The sequence below is a fragment of the Trachypithecus francoisi genome, unplaced genomic scaffold, assembly GCF_009764315.1.
Source record: "Trachypithecus francoisi isolate TF-2019V2 unplaced genomic scaffold, Tfra_2.0 Contig01440, whole genome shotgun sequence".
NCBI classification, from domain to species: Eukaryota; Metazoa; Chordata; class Mammalia; order Primates; family Cercopithecidae; genus Trachypithecus; species Trachypithecus francoisi.
Genome location: NW_022681431.1, coordinates 30,960,836 through 30,971,156, shown reverse-complemented (window position 1 = coordinate 30,971,156; position 10,321 = coordinate 30,960,836). Strand labels below are relative to the sequence as shown.

Sequence of the window (10,321 nt, the reverse complement as noted above, 5' to 3'; positions counted from 1 at the left end):
TAGTGGAGGCAGAAAGTCCTAGACACACAAGTAAAGGGATTAGTGGGATGACTCTTTTTTGTAGTGTTGGTGTCATGAGGGGGACAGGCAGTTGTTTGCTCCCATCTGCAAACTGGATTTTGGGGGTAAGGAAGACTAGAATACATGTGCCCATCCAGTTGGCAGGTAGGCACATGTAGGTGGAAGAGCCACATAAAAAGAAGAGACCTTGTGTCAGGCAGAACTGGAAATGTAAAGTGAAAAGGTGAGAGGGTGTACTGAAAGAGGAGTCCTGCACCCAAAATCCTAGAGATCCAGCAAGGGCAGCAGCCGTTAGAGGTTGTAATGGGGATGGATGGTGCAACTGCATAGAGGGAGAGGTTCGGTTTTCATGGTTTATCAGAAAGTGCATAGTGTCTACAAGTAACCTTTCACTGCTATTCATGGGGCTGGATATAAGCAAGCAAGAGGAGCGGCTAGGAGGAGATTCAGATGAGCAGGGGGAGGGTAGCCAAGGATGGAGTGAGATGCAGGGTAGGTGTCTTCCTAAACAATAGTAACTGCCAATGTTTTTTAGTTTGTCAGTAATGATAGAGGGCTTATCAGTAATGCGAAGTTGGAGGCCGGGCGCGGTGGTTCAAGTCTGTGATCCCAGCACTTTGGGAGGCCGAGATGGGCGGATCACGAGGTCAGGAGATCGAGATCATCCTGGCTAACACGGTGAAACCCCGTCTCTACTAAAAAAAATACAAAAAACTAGCTGGGCGAGATGGCGGGCGCCTGTAGTCCCCGCTACTCAGGAGGCTGAGGCAGGAGAATGGCGTAAACCCGGGAGGCGCAGCTTGCAGTGAGCTGAGATCCGGCCATGGCACTCTAGCCCAGGCGACAGAGCGAGAATCCGTCTCAAAAAAAAAAAAAAATACACAGTAATGCGAAATCGGAATGCTCCCATCTGTTTGGTAATGTGTGTGGCTGGGTTCTGGAGATAAAGAGTAAAGGAACATTTGGACAGTGGAAGGTTGCCTAAAGGGATTCCAGTAGGCTGTTGTTGGGAGATGCATAAAGGAGTGGCTACAGGGATAGTTGTTTGTGTGGTTAGGGGTCCAAATATGAGGGTGGTGGTGGAATTGACCTAAGGAGAAAGGTGCCATAAGTAGATGTGGAGAAGTGTGGCAGCTTGTTGGTGTGAAATGTCTGGGGAGTTCTCACCAAATTTGTCTAGAAAGTAAAGAAGTTCCTCAGGTGGGTAAAGATGAGGGCTATTAAAGGAGGTTCTGAGGTGCAGGGAGACAGGAGAGGTAGCCCAGTCTGCCTGTAGAGCGGGCATGGCTGTCTAAGAGCAGGAAGAAAAGGAAACACATAGCCAACAATTCTGTGCTAGGGAAGGATTGGAGGCAGTGAGGAGAGAGTGGGTGAGATTGATAGTATGCTGGAGGTAACTAGGGAGAGGTAGAGAGTGGCATAAGAATGGAAATGAGAATAAGACTGAGTATAAAAGTAAAGAATAGGTCGGGCGCGGTGGCTCAAGCCTGTAATCCCAGCACTTTGGGAGGCCGAGACGGGTGGATCACGAGGTCAGGAGATCGAGACTATCCTGGCTAACACGGTGAAACCCCGTCTCTACTAAAAAATACAAAAAACTAGCCGGGCGTGGTGGCGGGCGCCTGTAGTCCCAGCTACTCGGGAGGCTGAGGCAGGAGAATGGCGCAAACCCGGGAGGCGGAGCTTGCAGTGAGCTGAAGTGAGCTGAGATCCAGCCACTGCACTCCAGCCCGGGCGGCAGAGCGAGACTCTATCTCAAAAAAAAAAAAAAAAAAAAGTAAAGAATATAAAAGTAAAGAATAGAACTTCATCAGGGTACTGCACAGCCCTGCACTTTGGCTGTGTGTAATGAAAAGGGTTGGGATGAGTCAAGGAGAGCTAGTGTGGGAGCAGTCTCTAAAGCTGTGTTCAAGGAACGGAAAGAGGAGTGGGGAAAGAATTTAGGATCTGTGGAGTCAGCTAGGTTTGCTTTTGTGAGTTTACATAATGGTTTAGTCAGGATGGTAAAACTAGGTATCCAAAGGTGGAAGTACTTAAAAATGCCTAGGAAGGAAAGGAATTGTTGTTTTGTAGAAGCAGTTGGGGTTTGGGAGATTAGCTGGACACGATCAGCAGGGAGAGCATGTGTGTTTTCATGAATACTTATGCTGAGATAGGTAACAGATAAGGAAGAAATTTGGGCTTGACTGAAGTAATGGGGGCTGTCCGCAAAGTAATGGGGGCAGTACAGCCCAGGTAATTTGCTGAGCCTGATGGGTGTCAGGGTCAGTACAAGTGACAGCGAAAAGAGGCTGGGATGAAGGGTGCAAAGAAATAGTAAAGAAAGCATGTTTGAGATCCAGAACAGAATACTGGGTTGTGGAGGGAGGTACTGAGGATGGGAGAGTATATGGGTTTGGCACCATGGGGTGGATAGGCAAGACGATTTGGTTGATAAAATGCAGATCCTGAACTAACCTGTAAGGCTTGTCCAGTTTTTGGACAGGTAAAATGGGGGAATTGTAGGGAGAGTTTATAGACTTTAAAAAGCCATGTTGTAACAGGCAAGTGATAACAGGCTTTAATCCTTTTAAAGCGTGCTGTGGGATGGGATATTGGCATTGAGTGGGGTAAGGGTGATTAGGTTTTAATGGGATGGTAAGGGATGCATCATCCGTTGCTAAGGAGGAAGGTAGAGGTGTCCTATGCTTGTGGATTAAGGTGGGGAGATACAAAGAGAGGATGTGAAGGAGGCTTTGAACTGGAGGAAAAGGCAGCAATGAGGTGTGACTGTAGCCCAGGAATAGTCAGGGAAGCAGATAATTTAGTTAAAATGTCTCAACCTAATAAGGGAACTGGGCAGTGGAGATAACTAAAAAGGAGTGCATTAAAGAATGTTGTCCAAGTTGGCACTAGAGTTGGGGAGTTTTAAGAGGTTTAGCAGCCTGGCCATCAATACCCACAACAGTTGTGGAGGCAAAGGAACCAGGCCCTTGAAAAGAAAGTAATGCAGAGCGGGTAGCCTCCACATTGATTAAGAAGGGGATGGACTTACCCTCCACTGTAAAAGTTACCAAAGTGTCCATGATGGTCCAGGAGGCTTCAGAGTCGATCGGGCAGCGTCAGTCTTTAGCCACTAAGCTGAGAAGATCTGGGAGGGAGTCAGTCAGAGAGCCTTGGGCCAGAGTTCTCAGGGCTCTAGGAATGGCTGCCGGGTGAGTTGGACAGTCCGATTTCCAGTGGGGTCCCACACAGATGGGACATGGCTTAGGAGGAATCCCAGGCTGTGGGCATTCCTTGACCCAGTGGCCAGATTTCCAGCACTTGAAGCAAGATCCTAGGGGAGACAGTCCTGGAGGAATGCCTGGCCACTGTGGTTCAACGTTTTGAAGTTCTTGTGTGCTGGAGATGTGGCTGGGGTTTCTCTCACAGTGGATGCAAGTAGTTGCAACTCAGAAATACGTTGCTACTTGGCTGCCTCTAATCTATTATTGTACACCTTGAAGGCGAGGCTAATTAGGTCCTGTTGAGGGGTTTGAAGGCTGGAATCTAATTTTTGGAGCTTTATTTAATGTCGGCAGCAGATCGGGTAATAAAATGCATATTGAGAATAAGACGGCCTTCTGGCCTTTCTGGGTCTAGGGTGGTAAACGTCTAAGGGTTGTTGCCAAATGGGCCATGAACTGGGTAGGGTTTTTATATTTGATGAAAAAGAGCCTAAACGCTAACTGATTTGGGAGAGGTTGGATAAAGAAAAAAGAGCATTAACCTTGGCTTTGCCTTCAGTTCCAGCGACCTCTTTAAGAGGAAATTGTTGGGCAGGTGGGGGAGGGCTAGTCACTGAACGAAACTGTAAGCCAGACTGGGTGCAAGAAGGGGAGGTAATAGAAGGATTGTAGGGTAGGGGAGCGGAGGCTGAGGAAGAATTGGGACCTGGCTCGGCCTGGTGAGGAGCAGCCTGGGGAGGAGGCGAGAGGTCAGATGAGTCCATAGAAAAGGATGAGTCCCTAGAAAATGAGGATTCAAAGGACTCAGAGCTTGGGGTGGAGACTGAAGGAACAGACAGGAAAGAAAGAAGAAAGATTTGGGACGAGTCGCATTGGGAACAGAGACTAGGGAGGGACAAATGTTAAAAGAATGCCTGGACGTCAGGCACCTCAGACCCATTTGCCCATTTTTCGACAAAAATCATCCAGGTCTTGTAAAAGGAGAAATCAAAAGTGTCATTTTCTGGCTATTTAGTACCATTGTCGAGTTTGCATTGGGGCCAAGTGGTGTTGCAGAAGAAAATAAGACACATTTTAGGTCAGGAGAAAGTTGAAGAGGTTTTAAGAACACTGGCTAAGGGAGAAGAAGGAGGAATGGAGGGTGGAAGTTTGCCCATAGTGAAGGAGGTAAGTTTAAAGAGAAAGGTAGAGACGCAGAGAAGGGGGTGGGTGAGCAGCCAATGCAGGTGTCCCGCAATTGACTTGCCACCAATGGAATGTGGGTGAATGACCAAGGCAGGCATCCCCGCGGTGATCAGACAACAGTGAAATGTGGGTGAATAATCAGGCAGGCATCCCCGCAGTGATTAAACACAAGGGAAGACTGTCTTCCCGAGTCCATGACTGGCGCTGGAGTTTTGGGTCCATGGATGAAACATGTCTCCTTTGTCTCTACTAGAGAGGAAAAAGAACTGGAGTTGGAAGGACATGGAGATTGAAGGGTAGCAAGAGAGGCTGGAGAAGAGAGTGAAAAGACTACTTACCCGATTTGAAATTGGTGAGATGTTCCTTGGGCTGGTTGGTCTGAGGACCTGAGGTTATAGGTGGATCTCCTCATGGACTGAGGGCGAGGACAGGGGACTGGTCTCCCAAAGGAGTCCTCCTGTCCCGGGTCTTTGGCACCAAATGTCACGCACATCCGTGTGAAGAGAGTCCACCAACAGGCTTTATGTGAGCAACAAAGCTGTTTCTTTCACATGGGTGCAGGTGGGTTGAGTCCGAAAAAGGAGTCAGCAAAGAGTGGTGGGATTATAATTAGTTCTTTAGGTTTTGGGATAGGCGGTGGAGTTAGAAGCAATGTTTTGAGGGCAGGGGGTGGATCTCATGAAGTACATCACAGTGGTGGAATGTCATCAGTTAAGGCTATTTTCACTTCCGTGGATCTTCAGTTGCTTCAGGCCATCTGGATGTATATGTGCCGGTCACAGGGGATATGATGGCTTAGCTTGGGCTCAGAGGCCTGACAGTGAAGGCAAAATCAATTACAATTTCAGAAAAGCAAGGGTTCAGGAAGGTTACCACACTCAAATACTTCCTGAAAAAATTACATGACTTGTTCTTCTGAATAATGGAAGAAATGAAGCAGAAAAAGAGGAAAGCTTAAGATGAAACACAGTGATGAACAAAGAAATGAAATTGTTTGCCATGTGGTTGTGGACAAAACGTGTGGTCAATACATGGTTCTTAGGGAAAGGAACACGTAATATAAAAATTAATCATACTGAACTAAAATTTATGATTTAAAGAAAATGTGGAAGGGGATAAAAGTGAAATGAAGGTGAGGGGAAATGAGGGTCCTAAAGAAATTATTTTGTGTAGAAAGTGGCAGCCACAAACACTAATTCTCAACATTGATTTTAAAAGTTGAATGTTTATTAATAAATTAACAGAAGTGGACATGTAACTTTCAAGCCATTAAATGCAAAGAAGGAATGGACAAACTACAAACCCGGCCAAGGCTGAAAAAGAGGGAAAAAGGTGAAGGAACAAGAAAATGTTATACAGAAAACACAAACTAAATGGCATTAATAAGACAAAATACATCAGTAGTAACGATATGTGAAGGTGTTTCATGCTTAGATTTTTTTTCTTTTTTTTAATGGAGTCTTGCTCTGTTGCCCAGGCTGGAGTGCAGTGGCATGATCTCGGCTCACTGCCAGCTCTGCCTCCCGGGTTCAAGTGATTCTCCTGCCTCAGCCTGCCAAGTGACTGGGACTACAGGCATGGGCCACCACACCTGGCTAATTTTTTGTATTTTTAGCAGAGATGGGGTTTCACCATGTTAGCCAGGATGGTCTTGATCTCCTGACCTTGTGATCCACCTGCCTCAGCCTCCCAAAGTGCTGGGATTACAGGCGTGAGCCACCACACCCAGCCGTTTAGATTTTCTTTAAGAGACTGCGTCTTGCTCTGTTGCCCAGGCTGGAGTGCAGTGGAGCAATCACGGCTCACTGCAGCCTCCAACTACTGGATTCAAGTGATCCTGCCATTTCAGCCTCCTGAGTAACTGAGATTATAGGCACACATCACCATTTAAAATTGTTAAAATTTTAATTTTTTAATTTTTTTGTAGAGACAGGGTCTTGCTGTAGAGAGAAGGCTGGTCTCAAACTCCTGGCCTCAAGCAATCCTCCTGGTTTGACCTCCCAAAATGCTAGGATTACAGGTGTGAGCCACTCCACCCAGCCTAGATTGCAAACTGCTTGCAAGAGCCATGCCTAAAAGTACTCCAGAAAGGGATTTGGATTTATAACTGAACAGAGAGAAAAATTGCTTTAAGCTAAAACTCAGGAAGAATTTGGCGGTGGCAGCAATTTTGGAGGGCAAAAAGAACCTGAGCAGACTCCCCTTGGAGTCTTAGAGGAGGAATGATGGTGGGTGGGGGTGAAGCCCACCCAGGTGCCAGGAGACAGGGAAACAGAAGGTGGAGCCTAGGGGATAGTGTTGGCATGGATCCGAGTAGACGAGGTGACATCAAAAACCATTATCAGAGAATGCTCTGTACCCTAGTTTACTAGGAAAAGATAATGGATATTAATGAATCCACTTCTGGTAGCAAAGGGCTGTTTCTTTTGTGAGTTATTTTGGTATGCATGACCTTAAAGCAAGTCACAGCTCACAGTGGGCTCCAGTTTCACTATCTAAAGCCTTATGGTGCTGGGAATAAACCATGAATAACATCTGCCTTGGTAGGCCAGGCATCTTGGAATCTGTATTATTGTTAAGTGTGTAGTGCCAGGTGCCCTGCCAGTGTAATCCCCAAACCCTTCTTGAGATTTGCCTGGCCCATTGCTACAGAAGCACAACACAGCCCCAGTTTGCAACTCAGACAAAACCACCAAGGAGGTCAGTGCTGGGTGGGAGATCCAGGCTCTGTCCACACAGATAGCTCAATGTGGAGACCTCCTTAAACTCCAGGTGGATTCCCCCACTCCCCACCGAGGCCTGCTGGTTCTAGGAGGTGTTCCTGCACCAAGTAGCAACAGCTTTTTGTGCACTCTGGCTGTGAGCTCAAGCCTGGACCTATTATCCCTCCCTGAATGTTCAGGGAAACCAAGGCAGGGGCCCGAGGAGGTGTCACTTTCTTTAAAAGCAGCTCACTCTCATGGCAACCACAAATGAGCACATTTACCAGAGTTTCTCCTGTGAGGAGATGTTCCATTTCCACGAAGACAGCACAATCAGGGTTCATAGAACAAGCACGTGCATTTGGATTCTGTCTGTACAATAGCCAGATGTCAGGTCTAAGATGTAATCTAGTCTTTACGTCTTTTAAATTCCTAATGGTAACTATGTAGCCACATCTTCAAAGCAGGGGTAAAAATCAGAACCGAGCCTGTAACTGACACTATCAAAAAGAGCCACAGGAAGATTCGGTCAAGAACTTGAGCTACAAATTTCCAGTCTTGTACTACCTGCAAAAGAGAAAAAGATGCCTTTCACTCAAGACACTGAGCAACTGTTCTGTATTCATCTCAAGGGATTTAAAAAGAGTAACATTCAGATTTATAGCGTTTACTTAAGTTTTCAAAATGCATCTAATGTCCCAACCACACTACAGGCTCAGGTTCTTTCAGGGACTTCGCTAATCATGCCCAAAGGAAGTATCTTGGAACACTGTCATCAGCACTGGAAAAGGAAAATAGAAACAATAGAATTCCGTGTGCATATGTCAACATTCCTGATCAGAATGGGAAAAGTCTGATTTTTACATGAATAAAAAGCCAGTATAGGCCAGATGCGGTGGCTCACGCCTGTAATCCCAGAACTTTGGGGAGGCTGAGGTGGGGGGATCACCTGAGGTTGGGAGTTTGAGACCAGCCTGGCCAACATGGTGAAACCCCCTCTTTACTAAAAATACAAAAATTAGCTGGGCATGGTGGCGGGCGCCTGTAATCCCAGCTACTCGGGAGGCTGAGGCAGGAGAATCGCTTGAACCCAGGAGGCAGAGTGTATCTTAGTATGCCATTATATCTTGCTAGGGTGCTTCCTGATACTCGTGTGAAAAGAATCACAAATTTATAATTTAAGAGTTTTTGTGGCCAAATGTCACAGGCTTTCTTTTCTTCCACTCCACCTGTGCTGCAGCTCCAGAAGGAAGGGTGCTGCCGAGCAGAAGAATCGACCAGGACAAGACAGACATTCATGAAGGAGACGGGAGACTGAGTCCCCTTTACTAGGAAGGGGAGGGGAGATGCAGAGAGTGGGCAACAGGTCCATAACATAAAGTCAAGGCATGACTGGCTGAGGAAGTCTGAAAGGAAGGGGAGTCCTCATCCCCCTAGAGTAAATAAATGTCCTCCATCTTGGGGCGGGGGGAAGAAATCTTTGTATTAGGTTTTTGTTTTGTTTTTTTGAGACGTAGTCTCGCTCTGTCACCCAGGCTTCAGTGGTGCAATCTTGGCTCACTGCAATCTCCGCCTCCTGGGTTTAAGTGATTCTCCTGCCTCAGCCTCCCTAGTAGCTGGGATTACAGGCACTTGTCACCATGCCCAGCTAATTTTTGTATTTTTAGTAGAGAGGGGGTTTCACCATGTTGGCCAGGCTGGTCTTGAGCTCCTGACCTCAGGTGATCCACATACCTCGGCCTCCCAAAGTTCTGGGATTACAGGCGTGAGCCACCACACCCAGCCTGTATTAGTGTTTTTAAAAGATGTTAAGAAACAAACAAAAAAAATCCGCCCAGCTTGACAGCTGAATGTTTCTTGTCTAACAGCAGTCTAACAGCAGAAATCACACCACTGCACTCCAGCCTGGATGACAGAGGGAGATTCCGACTCAAAAAAAGAAAGAAAGAAAGAAAAATGTGTAATTGAATTATTTAATATAGAATTATAAGAAACAATTATAAGAAACAATGCTTAATCAACAGTTGCTTCACTTTTGCTCCTTATGTTTTTGTGAACTACTTCCTAAAAATTCATACTAAGATCACTATGTTATGTCAGGGCTTGCTTTAAATGGTACATGTATAAAAAGGATGTCTTATAATGTCACATTTAAACCATGACAACATTTTATTGTAAACAGATGTCAAAATACTTGTCTTTGGACCACCTTTATAGCGGCATAATCGGGAATACCATTTTACTCACCTGGCTGATAAAATGTTCTTTCTTCACATGTCTTGAAATGTATCTAATGGAATCAGCAGCTTTTTCCAAAAAAGCAACCAGAACTTTTTCTCCATCACTAAGCTGTTTCTGTTTCTTTTTTTCGAGGCCTTTGCCTTTCACTACTGGTTGACTCTCCTCTTTCTGTGGGAATGAGTAGCGATCCATGTGGTCTTTCATGCAAAGTAATTTTGGAAGTTTCTGCAGAAAGAACCTCTTAACCCAGGGGGCCATGGGGTGGTATGTGGAAGAAGATCTATGGTGAACGTTAATGACAAACACGGTAACAATGATGGACAGGGTCACGAAAATCATGATGAACAGCAGGTACTCCCCAATGAGAGGAATGACTTTGGAAGACGACGGGATGATTTCTTCAATCACTAAAAGGAAAACTGTCAGAGAAACCAAGACTGATGTGGATAATGAAAGTTTTTCTCCTTCATCTGAAGGTAAATAGAACACGAGAACTGTTAGGAAAGACAGCCCCAGGCAGGGGATGATGAGAAAGAGTGTATAGAATAAAGGCAGGCGTCTCAGGACGAAGGAATATGTGATAAAGGGATAGGAGTACATGCCGTCCCTTCTGTTCCCCTTCATCCCCTTTGCGTTCAGTATTTCCCATTCTCCGTTATCGAAGAAGTCCTTTCTGTCAACATTTTCATTGATCAAAATGAGGTCAACCATGGTGCCATCATAAGTCCAGGATCCAAACTTCATGGAGCAGTTCTGTCGGTCGAACAGGAAAAATGTGACGTCCATGGTGCAGAAGCTTTTGTAGCTGGCGGGAGGGGTCCAGACAACGGTTCCATTTGATTTCACGATGACCTTGGTCATTAGGGAGCCTTCAAAACGGCCGTCAGCGCTGCAATCAAAGCAGTTTCACCTTAGCAGTCGGTGGAGCACCTGCTAGTTTTTGTTCTTTTTCCCAGCATTGACTAT

General features: G+C 46.0%; 1 protein-coding gene across 1 annotated transcript in view; it reads right to left on the bottom strand.

The window, feature by feature from the left end:
* Positions 1–6,764: 6,764 nt before the first annotated feature.
* CHRNB3 (cholinergic receptor nicotinic beta 3 subunit) overlaps positions 6,765–10,321 on the bottom strand; it is a 34,275-nt gene continuing 30,718 nt past the window's right edge. Inside the window, exons 5-6 of the mRNA XM_033225632.1 lie at positions 9,362–10,244; positions 6,765–7,681 (exon numbers count right to left, since the gene is read on the bottom strand). Coding sequence (XP_033081523.1) covers positions 7,547–7,681; positions 9,362–10,244 — 1,018 coding nt within the window. The 3' untranslated portion in view covers positions 6,765–7,546. The remainder of the gene's footprint in view (positions 7,682–9,361; positions 10,245–10,321) is intronic.